Source organism: Lepus europaeus, chromosome 7 (genome assembly GCF_033115175.1).
Source record: "Lepus europaeus isolate LE1 chromosome 7, mLepTim1.pri, whole genome shotgun sequence".
Taxonomy (NCBI): Eukaryota; Metazoa; Chordata; class Mammalia; order Lagomorpha; family Leporidae; genus Lepus; species Lepus europaeus.
The window spans coordinates 6,834,100-6,852,321 of record NC_084833.1 but is presented as its reverse complement, the minus strand read 5'-3'; the positions used below and the strand labels follow the sequence as shown (position 1 = coordinate 6,852,321).

At 64.8% G+C, this 18,222-nt stretch overlaps 1 protein-coding gene across 1 annotated transcript; it reads left to right on the top strand.

Moving 5' to 3' along the window:
- Positions 1 to 8,426: 8,426 nt before the first annotated feature.
- On the top strand, positions 8,427 to 13,095 carry SLC22A12 (solute carrier family 22 member 12). The gene is made up of 10 exons (XM_062196399.1): positions 8,427 to 8,828; positions 9,434 to 9,537; positions 10,102 to 10,256; positions 10,544 to 10,712; positions 11,170 to 11,293; positions 11,399 to 11,514; positions 11,849 to 12,063; positions 12,273 to 12,381; positions 12,522 to 12,725; positions 13,023 to 13,095. The coding sequence occupies exons 1-10, from the start codon at positions 8,427 to 8,429 to the stop codon at positions 13,093 to 13,095; spliced, it is 1,671 nt and encodes a 556-aa protein (XP_062052383.1).
- The last annotated feature ends 5,127 nt before the right edge of the window (positions 13,096 to 18,222 follow it).

The following is an 18,222-nucleotide window of genomic DNA, read 5'->3' as shown; positions in this document are numbered from 1 at the left end:
AGCCTGGCTCAGGTTAAACTTCTGGGGGCTGCGGAGACAGCGCCATGGCTCACTTGGTTAATCCTCCGCCTGTGGCGCTGGCATCCCATGTGGGCACTGGTTCTAGTCCCGGCTGCTCCTCTTCCAATCCAGCTCGCTGCTGTGGTCTGGGAAAGCAGTAGAAGATGGTCCAAGTCCTTGGGCCCCTGCACCAGTGTGGGAGACCTGGAAGAAGCTCCTGGCTCCTGGCTTCAGACTGGCCCAGCTCCGGCCATTGAGGTCATCTGGGGAGTGAACCAGCGGATGGAAAACCTCTCTCTCTGTCTCTCCCTTATCACTTCTATCACACAGAGAGGGCGAGGGACTTCCCCAAGGCCACACAGCATAGGCGGAACAGGAATTGAAACCCAGGCAGCCTAACACCAGAGTCTGTGTGTATAACCACCAGGCCACACTGTCCTCTTGTCCTGGGAGCATGCGTGGGATTGTGGGATTGCAGTCTCAGTCCATGCACCTCCTCCAGGCACAGAAGCAGAGCAGAAGGCCGGCGCTCACAAGCCCGCCGTGTGTGTGCCAGGGAGATGGGAGAGATGGCCGAGAGCCATGTCCGGCCCTCTGGTCCCAGCCCTCACTCAGGCCCGCCCCTCTTAACCCGGGCTGCAGCTCCCAAGTCAGCTGGAGACCTGGGTCCCTAAGGAACCGGCTTGCAACATGGCCCAGTGACAACCCTGGGAGCGGCACTGGGCCAGACCCCAGGAAGGGGGTGTGGAGGCTGTGGGGCGGCCTTCACCCCCCGCCCTGACACCCCCGCTGGCCGCGGCCGGCTGCAGGCCAGACCCCGCCAGCATCCAGTACGGGCAAAGCTCAACCTGCTCGCGCCACTCCCCTCCTGAGAAGCCGGCCGGCCGCTGGTCCCCGTTCCTCCGTTGAATTTTAACATGAAATATCTTTTTGACACAGCCAGGAGAGCGAAGTCCCTTCCGAGCGGCCAGGCCAGGCTCCAGGAGCCGCAGGGCACAGGGGCGGGAGGGGAGCAGGGCCGGCCGGCCGCTCTCCTTGACCCACTTAGCGGGGCCCAGCAGCCCCTTGGGCCGGGGCTCACGGGAGGGGGCGCGGGGTCTGTGCTCAGCGTGGGCCTCTGGTCAGGGCAGCGCCCACGAGGGGGCCCATCAAACCCACAGGCGCATGCACCCCGCCCCAACCCTGGTCTCCATCTGAGCTGGCGCCCAGCCGACGGCCCCTCCCCCATCTGCCCGGCCACCGCCTGCCCCCAGGGCCCAGCTGAGTGCCCGGAATGACGACGGGGCAGGAAGAGGGTCCTGGTGACTCAGCGACCCTGGAGGCCGAGAGGGGCCTCGCGCCGGACAGCGGCAGCAGCGGGGACGAGGGCCGTGGAAAGGCTGTCCCCGGCTGGGGACACCTCTCTCTGGGCCTCTGGGTGACACAGACGTGCAACTAGCGTGGGGCCTGGGTCAAAAGGGGGGCCAGTAGCAGGGGGAGAGAGGGACACGTCCCGGGCAGGCACCAGGACGATGATTGATCTGGGGGTCCTTGGGGAGGTGCTGGGTCCAGAGGAACCCCCCTTGCCTGGGGCTGGGTTAGAGAGGACACGGGGGACCTCACTGCAGAGGACAGGGGGGCAGGATGTGAGGTACAGGCGCCCACAGGCGGCTCCCAGGGGCTCCCAGGCACCCGAGCCCCCAGACAAAGCTCGGCCGGGGTCCCGACTCGGCCTCAGAGCAACTGGTGGCCTGGGGTCAGCTTGCTGAGCCTGCTCCACGTGTGTAAGAGTGGGTGCAAGGGTGTGAGGGTGTGAGGGTGTACAGGTGGGTGTGAGGGTGTGAGGGTGTACAGGTGGGTGTGAGGGTGTCAGGGTGTACGGGTGGGTGTCAGGGTGTACGGGTGTGAGGCTGGGTCTCTAATGAGGAGGCCTGCTGGAAGGGTGCCGTGAGTGAGACAAGAAAAGGACTCTGGGGCCAGGTGCTGTGGCACAGAGGGTTAACGCCCTGGCCTGAAGCACCGGCATCCCATATGGGCGCTGGTTCGAGACCCAGCTGCTCCACTTCTGATCCAGCTATGGCCTGGGAAAGAAGATGGCCTAAATCCTTGGGCCCCTGTACCCGTGTGGGAGACCTGGAGGATCCTGGCTTTGGATCGGCGCAGCTCTGGCCATTGCGGCCAACTGGGGAGTGAACCATCGGACGGAAGACCTCTCTCTCTCTACCTCTCCTCTCTCTGTGTAACTCTGACTTTCAAATAAATGAATAAATCTTTAAAAAAAAAAAAAGAAAGAAAAGGACTCTGGTGGCCAACACACAGGGAAGACTCAGTGACCATCACCATCACCACCACCAAAATTACCATCATCACCACCACCACCACCACCTCTATCACTACCACCACCATCACCATCATTATCACCATCACCATTACCACCACCATCACCACCATCACCTCCATCACCATCACCATAATTATCACCATCACCATTACCACCACCTGCACCACCACCATCACCACCATCACCTCCATCACCTCCACCATCACCTCCACCATCACCACCACCATCACCACTACCACCACCTCCACCATCACCACCATCACCACCACCTCCACCACCACCATCACCTCCACCATCACTACCACCACCATCATCACCACCACCATCACCACCTCTATCACTACCACCACCATCATCACCATCATTATAACCACCACCACCATCACCACCATCACCACCACCTCCACCTCCACTATCACCACCACCTCCACCACCACCACCACCACCACCATCACCTCCACCATCACCACCTCCACCACCACCACCTTCACCATCACCACCATCACCATCACCACCACCTCTATCACCACCACCACCATCATAACCACCACCACCATCACCACCATCACCACCACCTCCACCTCCACCATCACCACCTCTATCACTACCACCACCATCACCACCACCATCATCACCATCACCACCTCCACCACCTCCCCACCTCCACACCTCCACCCCCCTCATCAGCACCCAGCCCTTCTCAGCTGCCCTGGGGGGCTCCGCGTTGTAGCCAGCCCAGCTCAGAGCAGGGACAGGTGGCAGTGACAGGAGCAGAGTCCACGCGGCCTTCAGAAAGCGGGTCCAGGCTTCGGGGAGGGTGAGGCAGCAGCACCCAGGCGAGCGGACAGCAGGGGCTCCGGGGAGGCAGCCGGAGCATGGGCGCCGCATGGGCGCCACACGGGCTGCGGCTCCCGCTGTGCTCGCCCGGAGGCTAGAGAGAGTGAGGACCCCCAAGGACCAGGCCGTCTTGTCCTCAAGGCGGGGGGCACTGCGCCCGCCCACAGCAAGGCTGGGCTCACTCCGAAGCTAAGGCCTGCCTCTGCCGGGGTCTGCGGGCCATGGCCTGTGCCCGGGACCTGGGGTTACGGAACCCGCAGCTACCTGCATGGGCGCCTGCAGAGGGCCGGGACCTGCCGCGGGCGCTCAGGGACCGGAGCGGAGGATGTGAGCGAGGGGTGGGTTTGGCCTGGGGGGATGGGCACAGGGCATTCAGGCAGGGGGGAGGGGCCCGGAGGGGGATGGGCAGAGGGCGTGTTCAAGAAGAGCTTGGCACCAGGCAAGCAGGCAGCAAAGGGGTAAGAGCGTTCCGGGGCGCTTGGGCTTCTCCTTGGAGTGCTGGGCAGCCAGCCCAGGCTCCAGCAAAGAGTGACCATCTGGAGGCTGGCAGAGTCCCCAAAAAGGCCCAACCCAGGCCTTCCTGCTGGGAGAACGGTTCCATCACAAAGAACCCAGCCCCCAGGGAGAGAGCTCAGGGGTGCAGAGCCCCGGCGGGCACCGAGCAAACCCTCCAGGCTCTAGGAGCTGCCTCCTCCAGCCGCCTGCCTGGATTCACAGCCTGGCTAGGGCACGGCTGTGCTGAGTCACCGGCAGTCAGCTCCCGCCTGCCCTTTTTCCTGGCTGGCCCGAGACCAGAGGCAGCTGCTGGCACCGCAGGGCATCACGGAACCGCAGAAAACCTGCTGCAGCTTCCGGCCAGAAAGACGCCCGCGGTGCATCCCAGGTCAAAAAAAAAAAAAAAAAAATCCACGCTGACCAACAGTGGCCACGCCCGCTGCCCACAACCTGCCGTCGCTGCAGAACGGGGTCTGGGTTCCAGCAGGCTGGCTGGGGCGGGCTGGTCTCCCTTCACCGGTTCCTCTCCTCCCATCCGTGACCTTCCTTCCTCCCAAAACCTCGTCTTCCACCCTCTGCTCACCCCACAGTCTTGGCCAGACTGACAACTGCCCGCCTCCCAGCTCCCCCTCGCCTGTAAAACCCTGCTCTGCCCACTTCCTGTCCCCCCTCCGAGACACCCCCCCCCGCGCAGTGGTCAGGACACACCTAGGCCTCCCCACTGGTCTCACTCACAACACCTGATCAGAGACCCCAGGGGCCACCCCTGGCCCCGCTTCCACTGCACCGGGGTCCTGTCCCCCTCCTAGAGCTGCGGCCAGGAGCTGCCTTCCCACCACGCCGGGACTAAGTTCTCAGCAGTGAGAGCGAACAGGCTCACAGCGCGGCACTTCCGCCCGAGGCAGGTGGACTCGCCACCCTCCCCCCTGGTTTTGCCTTCATGCACAGGGCACCGCGGCCTGGGCGGGTGCAGAGCCACAGGAGGGAAGAGGCCACGGTCCCAGATGCCTCTTGAGGGAGGGCTGTCAGCTGATGGTGATGGCGGGTGACAGCCATGTAGGATTTTGCACAAAAACCAAACGTGGAGGCCGGCATTGCGGCACAGGGGGTAAAGCCCCGCCTTCATGCCGGCATCCCGGCTGCTCCACTTCCGATCCAGCTCCCTGCTAATTCAGCTGGGAAAGCGTCGGAAGATGGCCCAAGACCTGGGGCCCTGCACCACGTGGGGACCTGGAAGAAGCTCCTGGCTCCTGGCTTTGGCCTGGCCCAGCTCGGTCATTCCAGCCATTTGGGGAGTGAACCAGCGGATAGAAGACCTCTCTCTCCCTCCCTCTCTCTCTCTTCTCTCTCTGGAATAAATAAATAAACGAATCTTTTAAGAAAGGAAATGACCATTAGTTGTGCTCGAGGTGCTAGCCCTCAGGGTCTGTGTATTCCGGCAGCCAGCTCCACACTGTCTATTCCAAGCCAAGCCCAGCGCCTGTCCAAGTCCCCACCACTCCCAGCCGCGCCCCAGCCCGCGGAGGAGCCGGCGCTGCCCGCACCCTAGCCGTGCCCGGACCCACGGGAGGCTTTCCCCTCCAGCTGTGGGGGCTTCAGGCCACCCTGGTTCTGTGCACCCCCTCCGCTTTGGCCTCCACGGCCGAGCCCCGGCTCTGGCCCTGCAAGGTCACTCCCAGGCGAGTGTGTCCCCTGCGTGCCCTGGTCATTCGCTCGTGGTCGCTCCTGGTGCCACCACCTGGACCCCTGACAGCCACGTCCCTCGGGAGCCAAAGGACTCCTGCTCCCCGCTGGCCTCTCCAGGCCCCGCCCCAGTGGATGGCTTGGGCTCCTCCCCTTGCCCCGCCCCCAGCCCAAGCGGCTCTCAGTGGAAGGAGCTCCCCCGACCCTGCCTGCCGCTCACGCGGGGTCCCCACCACTGCCTGCTCTTCTGCCCGCTCCCCACCCGGCCGCCACGGCGATCATTTGGCCTAGTGGTTAGGTCACCAGCTGGGACACCCACAGCCCACCTGGCCGTGCCTGGGTTCAGGCCCACCTTCGCTTCCTGCTGACGCGCACCCTGGGAGGCGGCAGTGTGGCTCGAGTAGTTGGGTTCCTGCCGCCCACGGGGGACACCTGGGCGTTCCCAGCTTCTGGCCGCACCCGGCATTTGGAGAGAGAGAGCTCAGCAGATGGGAGCTCTCTGTATCTCTCTTTGCCTCTCAAATAAATAAAGAAAAATTTAATTGCATCAAATAGGATGTGCTTCTCTCCCAACCCTAAAAGACTCTACAGGTTCTGGCCCGCAGAGGCTCTGCTGTCCCCGTCTCTCTGCCCCAGCCACGCCGGTCTCCTTACCAGCCCCTGAGCACACGTGAAGATTCCTACCCCAGGACCTTGGCTCATGCTCTTCCAGTGTCACCTCCACGAAGAAGCCGTCCCTGGCTGCCCCATAGCCCCCTGCCCCCGTTTGCTGCCTTGTTTTTCCTCATGGCGATCACGACTCCTGTAGCATCCGTACGTGTCTGCTTCCCACTTGCACATCTTCAGGCCATGACGCAAGGGCGTGGGATAAGGGCAGCGGAAGGTGCGTTGCCAACAAGCAGTAAGATCTTCCCCACAGAGGCTCGCCCTGCTGACGGAGCCTACTGGGTGTCCTCTAGGAGGAAGACGGAGATGAGCCATCCTCGAAACAGACACAGAAATTCGGAAACGAGAACAGGCCGTTACAGAAGAACCAAGTCCTGGTTTGCAAGTTATAAATTCTGAAATTAAAATGTCCTTGACTGGGGCCGGCGCTGTGGTGTAGCGGGTAAAGCCACGGCCTGCAGTGCCGGCATCCCATATGGGTGCCAGTTTGAGTCCCGGCTGCTCCTCTTCTGATCCAGCTCTCTGCTGTGGCCTGGGAAAGCAGTGGAGGATGGCCCAAGTGCTTGGGCCCCTGCACCCACGTGGGAGACCAGGAGAAGCTCCTGGCTCCTGGGCTTCAGATCAGCCCAGCTTTGGCTGTTGTGGCCATCTGGGGAGTGAACCAGCGGATGTAAGACTTTCTCCCTCTCTCTCTCTCTCTCTCTCTAACTCTGCCTCTCAAATACATAACTAAATATTTTTAAACAAAGACAGAGAGGAGATGGTCTGAAACGCAAGGATAGCAGAAATAAAATCTATGGCTGCCAAACCAAGAGACTAGAAAGACAGGACAAGGAAACTCAATAAATTCAGAAGGAAGCAAAGATTTAAAGGGACCACACGGTGGGCATGCGTGAGTCCACACACGGTGTGAGCGACCACAATAAATGTTAACAGGCCGGCGCCGTGGCTCAACAGGCTAATCCTCCGCCTTGCGGCGCCGGCACACCGGGTTCTAGTCCCGGTCGGGGCACCGATCCTGTCCCGGTTGCCCCTCTTCCAGGCCAGCTCTCTGCTGTGGCCAGGGAGTGCAGTGGAGGATGGCCCAAGTGTTTGGGCTCTGCACCCCATGGGAGACCAGGATAAGCACCTGGCTCCTGCCATCGGAACAGCGCGGTGCGCCGGCCGCAGCGCGCTACCGCGGCGGCCATTGGAGGGTGAACCAACGGCAAAAGGAAGATCTTTCTCTCTGTCTCTCTCTCACTGTCCACTCTGCCTGTCAATAAAATAAAAAAAAAATAAAAAAAAATAAATAAAAAAAAATAAAATAAATGTTAACAGGTTAAAATCGCTGGTCAAAACATCGCAGAAGGAAACACTACACATGTTCGGCAATTCAGGCCGATGGAGCCGAACATCCCCCTCCCCAAAGCACCCTGAATGAATTTATACCCGGAAGGAGACGGCGTGGCCACAGCCGGTGAGTCTGGGCCTCTAGAGTTTTGCTGTGGGGCTCGGGGGAGAGGTATGCCAGTTAATTTTATAGCCAGAGAAAGAACAGTTGTTTAAAAACCAACCACGCACTTCAGCAAGTCCTCACGGAGCCCCCGGCTGTGGTCTAAGTCGGCGTCAGAGTCCAAAGAGACTTGAGAAGGGAAATCAAACCAGCCAGACCGGACACCAGAGATGGGGTCCGCGGATGACGGGCAAGGGGGTCCCCCGGAGGAGGCACCTGCAGCGCGGGCCGGGTGTGTCCAGATGGAGGATGCTGGGTGCCTGGCTTCTAAGTAGGGTCGGGAAAAAATTACCTACCTATTTGAAAAGCAGTGACAGAGGTGGAGGGAGGGGAGAGAGAGAGGGAAAGAGAGGCTGGGGCGACGCAGGCCATGTGCACACACATGTCTATGCACACATGCATGGCACACGCACGTGCACACCGCACACGTGTACACACACACACACGTGCACGTCTGTCCTGAAGCACGAGGCTTTGCTCCCGCCAGAGCCTACAGGAGCCAGGCCGGCCCCCAGGCCCCGGCCCCGGCCCTCGGCCCGCACAGGGCGGGGGACTTCCTGAGCCATTGCGTCTCCACCCCCAGGGGCCCAGTTAAACTTTGACTGGGAAATGTTACTGAACACTGTGCGGTGTCGCCTGGTCACACTTTAATTCCAGCCGGGGGTGACTCGGGTCTCCAGGCTGCCCCGTGGGCAGATGTCAGGGGCCTCGGATCCCATCTGGAGCCGCCCCGAGTGAGGGATGCCTGCAGAGCGCCGGCCCGGAGCGAGCGAGGCCAGCGGCACCTGACATGCTCCCCGCTGCGGGACCACGGGGGCCGCAGTCCTGGCCAGCGCAGGGGCAGCAAGCAGGCGGCCTCGGCCCCTCAGCCCTGGGCCGACCTCTGTGAAGCGGGCCCTCCCCTGCCCCGGCGCGCCCCAGGCGGCCTCCATGGCATTTGCTGAGCTCCTGGACCGCGTGGGCAGCCTGGGCAGGTTCCAGGCACTGCAGATGATGGCTCTGGTGGTCCCCATCACGTGGCTCACGGCCCAGAACATGCTGGAGAACTTCTCGGGCGCTGTCCCCGGCCACCGCTGCTGGGTGCCCCTCCTGGACAACAGCACGGCCCAGGCCGGCGTCACCGGGGCCCCGCGGCCAGAGGCCCTCCTGGCCGTGGTCATCCCGCCGGGCCCCGACCGGCAGCCACACCAGTGCCGCCGCTTCCGCCAACCTCAGTGGCAGCTCCTGGACCCCAACGCCACGGCCGCCAACTGGAGCGAGGCAGCCACGGAGCCGTGCGTGGACGGCTGGGTCTATGACCGCAGCACCTTTGCCTCCACCATCGTGGCCGAGGTGAGGCCCCCCGCCAAGTCCTGGATCTGGGAGGTCGAAGCCATAGGTCACAGTGCTCTGGGCAGTCCTGGGAGGGCCCTGCTCCCCAGGGCCCCCTCTGCTTTGGGGCCAGCTCTCAGCCTCTCGCCAGCCACACGGCCCTCTCCTGTGATGGCTTCCAGGCTCCTGAGAGCGCTGGCGGCTCCTGACCCCGCAGCTGCCTGTGCGGGCTCCAGCCAGTCCCACCCGGCTTGGTGCTCCGCGACCCCACCCCGGGGCTCCCCCTGGCTGAAGCCCACCTGCCTCCCTGGAAGGGGGAGGGAAGCCACCTTTGGGGGAGGGCGCCGCTGGGATGGATTGGTTAGTGTGGGGGGCTGCTGGGCCCCCGAGAGGAGCTGACCCTTGGCCCATTGGGCAATAGGGGCCCTGAGGGGCCTAGGCCAGGGGACAGAGGATTCTCCTCCCAAGGCCGAGCCACACCCGGGGCTGCCCTCACTGTGTGCAGGGCCCTGCCCATGGCGCTGGAGGTGGCCAGGCCCCTGCCCACACCTGGTGGCTGCACCTCGGCCCCTCCCGCCGGGCTCTCACAGCTCCCTGAGCTCGGCTGCCCGCGCCTCTCCCGACAGTGGGACCTGGTGTGCGACTTCCGGGACCTGAGGCCCATGGCCCAGTCCATCTACCTCGCTGGGATCCTGGTGGGAGCTGCCGTGTGCGGCCACACCTCAGACAGGTGCGTGCCCCACCCCGCCCCGAGCAGGGAGGTCCCAGGCACTCCTAGGCGATGGCCCTGCTGGGCGGGGCCGGGGTGGGAACGGTGGGTGGGGCCATGTCCCGGACCCCTTTTCCGTTTTTTATTTTTCTTGATGTATTTTTATCTATTTGAAAGGCAGGGAGACAGGCAGACACCCGCCCTCCCTGGCCCATTCCCTAGATGCCTGCAAGGGCTGCGGCTGGGCCGGGCTACAGCCAGGAGCTGGGGATTCAATCCAGGTCTCCCACGTGGGTGGCAGGGACCCAAGTCCCTGAGCCATCACCCGCTGCCTCCCAGGGTGCACGTCGGCAGGGAGCCGGGCCGGCCGCGGAGCCAGGACAGGCGCCCAGGCGCCCAGGCGCCCAGCTAAGGGTGCGGCTTCCCGGCGGCTGCGCCCACCGCCCCCTGGAGCGCGCAGCCCCCGCAGCCCCTTCTGCAGCCTGCCCGCCCTCGCCCCGCCTGGGGGTCGCCCCGGACACCCGCCCGGCTCAGGGCCACGGTGGCCCCGGGCCTCCCGCGGGTGCCTGTGCGTGTGTGCCGCAGGTTCGGGCGCCGGCTGGTGCTGACGTGGAGCTACCTTCAGATGGCCGTGTCGGGCTCGGCCGCTGCCTTCGCGCCCAGCTTCCCCCTGTACTGCCTGTTCCGGTTCCTGGCCGCCTTCTCCGTGGCTGGCGTCATGATGAACACAGGCACCCTCCGTGGGTCCCCGCGCCCGCGCCCCGCCCCCGAGCCCCGCCCCCAGCCCCCCGCGCCCCAAGCCCCGCCCCCGTTCCCAGAGCCCCGCCTCCATGTTCCTTGCCCTGCCCCTGCCCCGTGCCCAGAGTCCCGCGCCCCGCCCCCAAGCCCCGTTCCCGCCCCATACTCCGCCCCCGCCCACCGCCCCGTGCCCAGAGCCCCGCGCCCCAAGCCCCGCCCCCATGTTCCTTGCCCCGCCCCCATGCCGCGAGGCCCCGTGCTCAGCCCTCTGTCCCCCCACCCCCCGCAGTGATGGAGTGGACGTCGACCAAGGCCCGGCCCCTCTTGATGACCCTCAACTCCCTGGGCTTCAGCATCGGCCAGGTGCTGACGGGCGCCGTGGCCTACGGCGTGCGCCACTGGTCGCTGCTGCAGCTGGCCGTGTCCGTGCCCTTCTTCTGCTGCTTCGCGTACTCCTGGTGGGTGCTGCGCCCCGCCCCCCGCAAAGGCGGAGACCCCCCACGCAGGGTGGCCGGGGAGACGCTGCCTTCCCTGGGGGCGCTGGGGGCCAGAGCGCCCAGCCTACCCCGACGGCTCAGGGGTCCAGCACGCTCGCTCTGCTCCGCCCGCGGGCCTCCTCTCCTGTGCTGGCCCCGTGCTGGCCCGGCCACTGTTCCCTTTGTGGTCTCTGTAATAGCTTCTCCTCCCTTCCCCACCCCGGCTGCCAGCCCAGGAACGTGAGAGCCCAGGGCCACCCCACCACATCTCCAGGGAGGACAAGGGCAGAGGGGCCGCCAGCTGTGGAAGGGGCGGCGGGATGACCCCCCCACGCCCACTGGCCTCGGCTGCCCCAAGCCGGACGGGCCCCCTGGTGGACGGGACAGGGGCGCTGAGGCGGGTGCAGGCCAGGTCCCTCCCACAGCCCCCTCACTGCAGGTGGCTGCCGGAGTCGGCCAGATGGCTCCTCACCACGGGCAGGCTGGACCGCGGCCTGCGGGAGCTGCAGAGGGTGGCCGCCATCAACGGGAAGACGGCAGCGGGGGGCGCACTGACCATGGAGGTGAGGCAGGGCCGGGCGCCCCCAGACCCTGTCCCCTCCACCGGAGGGTCTCGGGGAGGAGGGCCTGCCCCGTGCTTCCGGGCCAACAACGCCCCCGCCCCGCAGGTCTTGCTGTCAGCCACGCGGGAGGAGCTGAGTGGGGGCCCCGCGCCGGCCCGGCTGGGCACCCTGCTCCACACGCCGGGACTTCGCCTGAGGACCTGCATCTCCATGCTGTGCTGGTGACGCCCCGCCCCTGCCCCGCCCACCACCCCCCCCTGCCCAGGCTGAGAGTGCCCCAGCAAGAGGCCCACCTCCCCTGGATCTGTCAGGGTTCGGGGACGGGGACAGGGGACAGGGGACAGGGGATGGGGGGCAGGGAACGGGGAATCCCCCCAGGCCGGCAGAAGGAATCCCGGGCTTCGTGCTGGGTGGGTGGGCAGCCTGCAGGAGGGGGCAAGGGCAGGGCTAGCGGGCCTGGGAGCCACCGTCCGCCGGGCCCTCCCCGCCCCCCCCCCAGCCCTCTGGGGGAAGAGCGCCCCTCCCTCCCCGCTGACACCCCGTCCGCCCTCCCAGGTTTGCCTTTGGCTTCACCTTCTATGGGCTGGCGCTGGACCTGCAGGCCCTGGGCAGCAACGTCTTCCTGCTGCAGGTGCTCATCGGCGTGGTGGACGTGCCGGCCAAGGCCGGGGTCCTGCTGCTGCTGAGCCGCCTGGGCCGCCGGCCCTCGCAGGCCGCGTCCCTCGTGCTGCCCGGCCTCTGTGTCCTGGCCAACACGCTGGTGCCCCATGGTGAGCGGGCGCCAGGGCCAGGCCTCCGGGCAGCGCTCCGGGCTGGGGTGGGGCAGGATCAGGGGCCCCGACAGAGCAGGGGCTCCGGGGAGCGGTGGGGAGCAGAGCACTGGGCCGTGGGCGGCGGGGGCGGGGGACGCCCCGGGGCTGGCTCTAGGGGTCCCTAGCCACAGACCCGACACCCGCCCGGCTGACCCGTCTTCCCACAGAGATGGGGGCCGTGCGCTCAGTGCTGGCCGTGGTGGGGCTGGGGTCCTTGGGGGCCGCCTTCACCTGCATCAGCATCTATGGTGGCGAGCTCTTCCCCACGGTGCTCAGGTGAGGCAGGGCCCGGGCAGGGGGAACCCTGGCCTGGGGGCAGGCCACCTCCCTTCCACGTGGGCTCTGGGCTAGGTGGGGGTTGGGGGTCAAGGCTGTGGGTGGCGCAGTGACCCTCACAGGTGCATTTGCCCCGTCAGGATGACGGCCGTGGGCTTGGGCCAGATGGCAGCCCGCGGGGGAGCCATCCTGGGGCCCCTGGTGCGGCTCCTGGGCACCCACGGGTCCTCGCTGCCCCTGCTGGTGTACGGGACGGTGCCTGTGCTGAGCGGCCTGACGGCGCTGCTGCTGCCCGAGACGCGGGGCCTGCCGCTGCCCGACACCGTGCAGGACCTGCAGGGCCGGTGAGTGCAGCTCCGACCACTGCGCCTGCCGGGGACTCCCAGGACAGGGCGGCCCGGCCATGCACCCCGTGTCGGGAGAGTGGAGGTCCAGCTCACCCCAGGTCCACCTGCAGATGGCCCAGGGGGTTGTGAGCGGGGAGCCCCCAGACTGTGATGGCCATTGCTGGGGGTCCCGGGCCTCTACCACCAAAATCCCCAGACGGGGAGCCGGGGTCGTACCCCCAGGTCCTTAGGACAGGCACAGGCCAAAGGTCGCTCTGCACCCCAAGACACACCCATCCCTGTCTTCCCCAACAGAGTGGGGGCGAAGGCCACGGCCAGCACCGCGGGCTCGGCGGGGACCTCTGTCCTGAAATGCACGCGGCTCTAGCCCCCCGGCGCCATGGACTGCAGGAGGAGGCTGCTCCGCTCCCCTAGAGAAGTGGCCTCACCTTCCAGGGGCCCAGGACCACCCTCGGGCGTCTCCGGCGTCTCGGGTGTCTCGGGCGTCTTGTTCCCCTCCCGGGACTGCCCCTCTCTCATCATCCGCACCCCGGAAGGGGCAGTGGCCGGCTGCCATGCCTGGCCCGAACTCACCCCGGCCCCTGGCCCCTCCTGGCTGCAGGGAGGAGAGGGGCAAGCCCCTCCCCCTCACTGCCCCACCCACCACCTGTGCCAGCTTGGAGCTGATGCTTACAGGACAGGGCGACTCCTCAGCCCCCCGCCCCCCCCAGGCCCCCCCAGGCTCCCGGTGGCCTGGTCCGCCCCCTCGGGCCCCTCCCACCTTGTATGTGGCAAACTCCCCCCCCCTTCCAGGCCGGGCCAGCCCTGACCCCTCCCACCCTCCAGCCTGGGTGTCCCAAGGGTCAGGCTCCCAGGCAGAGCCTGGGGGGTTTGCTGGGACAACTGAGTAAAGACCAAGTACCAGTGACCGCCTTCCCCTCCTGGACTCCAGGGATGGGCTCCCGGCGGACGGAGCGGGGTGTGCGGGGTCTCCCGGCTGAACAGAGCGGGGTGTGTGGGGGCTCCCGGCGGATGGAGCGGGTGTGCGGGGGGCTCCTGGCCTGAGGGTCCAGGGATGGGCTCCTAGCAGGCGGAGCAGGGTGTGCGGGGTCTCCCGGTGGGCAGAGTGGGGTGTGCGGGGGCTCCCGGCCTGAGGGTGTGGGATGGCTGCTGCTAGTTCCCAGCCTCTGCGGGGCCCAGACACCACACTGGGTGCCCCAAAGCGTCATCTCATTCCGTCTTTCCCTGAGCCTGGGAGGCAGGTGTTGGCCCATTTTATAGATGGGATAAGTGAGGTTTAAATAAACTGCCCGCGGCACAGCGCTGGGAGGGAGCAGAGCCAGGGTACAAGCTCTGGCCACGACACCCCCAGCCTGCCCTCCAGCCTCACAGTCGGGGCCCACGGTGACACTCCCCCAGGGCAGTGACGAGATTCCCTGTCCCTCCGAATCAGCCAGGAACACGCAGGGCTCTCTGGCCCCGCCCGTGGGGAGCCACGGAGCTGCAGCAGGCGCTGGGCGGTACCCAGCAGGGCGCTCACAGCCAGGCCCCCCTGTGTCTGCCAGGGTCTGTACTGCTGCTCCCAGGGGCCTGGTAGAGGTGTGCATCCCGGTGCACGCACACACCAGTGACACGGCTGTGCGTGTCTGCACACGCACACAACATGCATGTGTACATGTGACATACATGTGCGTGCACACACCAGTGACATGCACACAGCTGTGCATGTCTGTACACACAACATACATGTGTACATGTGACGTGCATGTGCGTGCACACACCAGTAACATGCACACAGCTGTGCAGGCATGCACACACAACATACATGCACGTGTGCCTACAACATACATGTGCGTGCACCCACATCAGTGGCATGCACACACCTGTGTGGGCGTGCGCACATGCAACATGCATGTACTGCACACACGCACACACAGGAAGGTCAATGGGAAGACCCAGAACAGCTGTTGCCCCCTGGAGACAGGGAGCTTCCCTGGCCCGATTTCCTCAGCTGCAGCCGCTGGGCCTCTGCCTGGCCCTGTCCCGCGGCCATCTGCCCGCCGCCCAGCCGAGCCCCAGCCGTGCTCCGCCCCGTGCTCACATCCTCGGGGCCGAGGGGGTCAGCGCTGTCCCCTGCCCCCCCCCCCAGGCCCTGCCTGAGTCTTTGCAGGCCCCAGGGCCCATCAGCTGGCCGCGCACATCACCATCCAGGCACAGGCCAGGACCTGGGCGCTGGGGGCGGGGTCTTCACGGGGACACACCCTCTCAACGCCCACCACAGTGCGCCCAGAGCCGAGGGGCCCAGGGTGGGAGGAAGGGCCATGGCCACCCTGGCAGTCTCACCCACGTGGAGGTGGAGGCGTCAGGCTGGGGGGGCAGAGGAAGAGCGGGAAAAGACTCTGTCCCTCCCACTGCTGCCAGCCAGGCCGGCCGGCAGCTCACCCAGGACGACCTGCCGGGAGGGCCGGTGCCCCCCGCCCGGAGCCCCACGAGACCAGGCTGGGTCTTTAAGGTCACAGGGCATCAGTCACTTTTTAAATTATTTTTCTCTCCAATGGTGAAAATTGCGGTTTTTTTTTTTTTTAAGATTTATTTTATTTATTTGAAAGACAGAGTTACAGAGAGAGGTATAGACAAAGAGAGAGGTCTTCCATCTGCTGGTTCACTCCCCAGATGGCCGCAATGGCTGGAGCTACACCGATCCGAAGCCAGGAGCCAGGAGCTTCTTCAAAGTCTCCCACGCAGGTGCAGGGGCCCAAGCACTGGGACCATCTTCTGCTGCTTTCCCAGGCCACAGCAGAGAGCTGGGTCAGAAGTGGAGCAGCCGGGTCTCAAACCAGCGTCCATATGGGATGCCGGCGCTTCAGGCTGGGGCTTTAACCCGCTGTGCCACAGCACCGCCCCGGTTTTTTGTTTTGTTTTTAAGATTTATTTATTGGAGAGGCAGAGTTACAGACAGAAAGGTCTTCTATCTGCTGGTTCACTCCCCAAATGGCCATAATGGCTGGAACTGAGCCAATCCGAAGCCAGGAGCCAGGAGCCTCGTCTGGATCTCCCACGTGAGTGCGGGGACCCAAGCACTTGGGCCATCTTCTACTGCTATCCCAGGCCACAGCAGAGAGAGTGGGATTGGAAGAGGAGCAGGGGATCGCGCCGTGGCTCACTTGGTTAATCCTCCACCTGTGGCACCAGCATCCCATATGGGTGCCAGGTTCTAGTCCCAGTTGCTCCTCTTCCAGTCCAGCTCTCTGCTGTGGCCCGGGAAGGCAGTGGAGGATGGCCCAAGTGCTTGGGCCCTGCACCCGCATGGGAGACCAGGAGAAGCACCTGGCTCCTGGCTTTGGATCGGCACAGCTCCGGCCGTAGCGGCCATTTGGGGGGTGAACCAACGGAAGAAAGACCTTTCTGGCCGGTGCCAGGGCTCACTAGGCTAATCCTCTGCCTTGTGGCGCCGGCACACCGGGTCCTGGTCCCGGTCGGGGCGCCGGATTCTGTCCCGGTTGCCCCTCTTCCAGGCCAGCTCTCTGCTGTGGCCCAGGAAGGCAGTGGAGGATGGCCCAAGTCCTTGGGCCCCTGCACCCGCATGGGAGACCAGGAGAAGCACCTGGCACCTGCCTTTGGATCAGTGCAGCATGCCAGCCGCGGCGGCCATTGGAGGGTGAACCAATGGAAGGAAGACCTTTCTCTCTGTCTCTCTCTCTCACTGTCTAACTCTGCCTGTCAAAAAAAAAAATTTTTTTTTTTTAATTAAAAAAAAGAAGAAGAAGAAGAAGAGGAGCAGCTGGGACTTGAACCAGTGCCAGCACTGCAGGCAGTGGCTTTATCCGCTCCGCCACAGCGCTTCCCAAAGCCCCTGTCCTTGGTTCCCTGAGGGGGAACCTCCTAACCGCCCCGTGAAGACCACCCGTCAAGGAGCCAGGGTACCTGGGACTTCAGCCACCCCCAGACACTGTCTGGGGCTCTCCTGAGGTCACTGCCAGGCCAGCCAGGCCCTAAGAAGCCCAGCTCCGGCACACACACCAAGTTCAACACCAAAGGCACAGGCCGAGGCAGGCATTTGGGCTAGCGGTTAAGCCGCCACTTGGGACACCCACATCCCTGTTAGCGTGCCTGGGTTCGAATCCCGATTCCACGCTCCAGCTTCCTGCTAATGCACACCTTGGGAGGCAGAGGTAGCAGCCCAGACAGCTGGGCCCGGCCCCCACGTGAGACCTGGCCGGAGACCCCGGCTCCTGGCTTCAGCCTGGCTCAGCGCCTGCTGCTGTGGCGTCTGGGGTGTAACTGGATTGGGAGATCTCTCTTCTCTCCTCTCTCAGCTTTTCAAATAAAATTAGTTACAAAAAATTTCAGGGGCCAGTGTCGGCGCCGTGGCACAGCAGGTTAAAGCCCCAGCCTGCAGTGCCCAGCATCCCATATGGGCACCGGTTCAAGTCCTGGCTGCTCCACTTCTGACCCAGCTCCCTGCTAATGCTCCTGGGAAAGCAGCAGAAGATGGCCCAAGTCCTTGGGGCCCTGCACCCACGTGGGAGACCTGTAGGAAGCTCCCAGCTCCTGGCTTCGGATCAGCTCAGCTCCGGCAGCTGTGGCCATTTGTGGAATGAACCAGAGGACGGAAGACACCTCTCTCTGCGTGCCTCTACCTCTCTAACTCTATCTTTCAAATAAATAAAATAAACCATTAAAAAAAGTCAGGGGTCGATGTTGTGGCACAGCAGGCTAGGCCACCTGTGTTACGCTGGTGTCCCCTGTGGGCACTGGTTCAAGTCCCGGCTGCTCCACTTCCCATCCAGCTCCCTGCTGGTGCACCTGGGAATGCAGTGGAGGACGGCCCAAGTGCTTCGGCCCCTGCACCCACATGGGAGACCCGGATGGAATTCCTGGAGCTGGCTTCCGCTTGGCCCAGCCCCAGCTGTAGTGGCTGTTTGGGGGTGAACCAGCAGGTTGGTTTGTTTTTTCTGGTTAGTGGTGATGGGGGAAGAGGGGGAAGGGAACCCCCACCCCCACCGTCCCTCAGGCAGAGAGAGCGAGAGGAGCCCAGGCTGAGGCCGCCGTGAGCACGGACAGGCCGGGCTGCCCCATCTCAGGGCCCTTCCTGGACCCCCACAGGTCGGAGCTGACCTCCCCATGGCGCAGGGACAAGTAGGGCTGAGCCCGGGGTGAGGTGAGGTCAAGTCCATGGGAGCCCACACTGGATGGGACTCTGTGGGGAGGACCCTCGAGACATCCTAGGGAGCGCCGTGGGGAGGGGTGGGGGGAGACAAAAGCTTCCTCCAGGATGGAGGGAAGCAGGGGAGGGGGGCGGCGGCTCAGGTTAGTGCCTGCGCTGCCACCAGGAGACCGTCCCCTGATGGAGCAGGGGCTCCGGTGCCAGCTCGGCGTCCCAGCCTAAACCCGCACCAGGCTCGGCTGGAGCCACCTGGCCCGGAAGGAGCAGGGCAGCCAAGGGTGGGGCCAGCCGGGGTGGGGGTGGGGGGCAGCAGGCAGGCACAGAAGTTCAGGACCAGGGAAGAGGCCC

Coding starts and splice junctions, on each gene's coding strand:
- SLC22A12 (XM_062196399.1), top strand. CDS start 8,427: ATGGCATTTGCTGAGCTCCTGGACCGCGTGGGCAGCCTGGGCAGGTTC. Junction 11,294..11,398: donor GGGGCGCACTGACCATGGAG/GTGAGGCAGGGC, acceptor CCCGCCCCGCAG/GTCTTGCTGTCAGCCACGCG. Junction 11,515..11,848: donor TGCATCTCCATGCTGTGCTG/GTGACGCCCCGC, acceptor CCGCCCTCCCAG/GTTTGCCTTTGGCTTCACCT.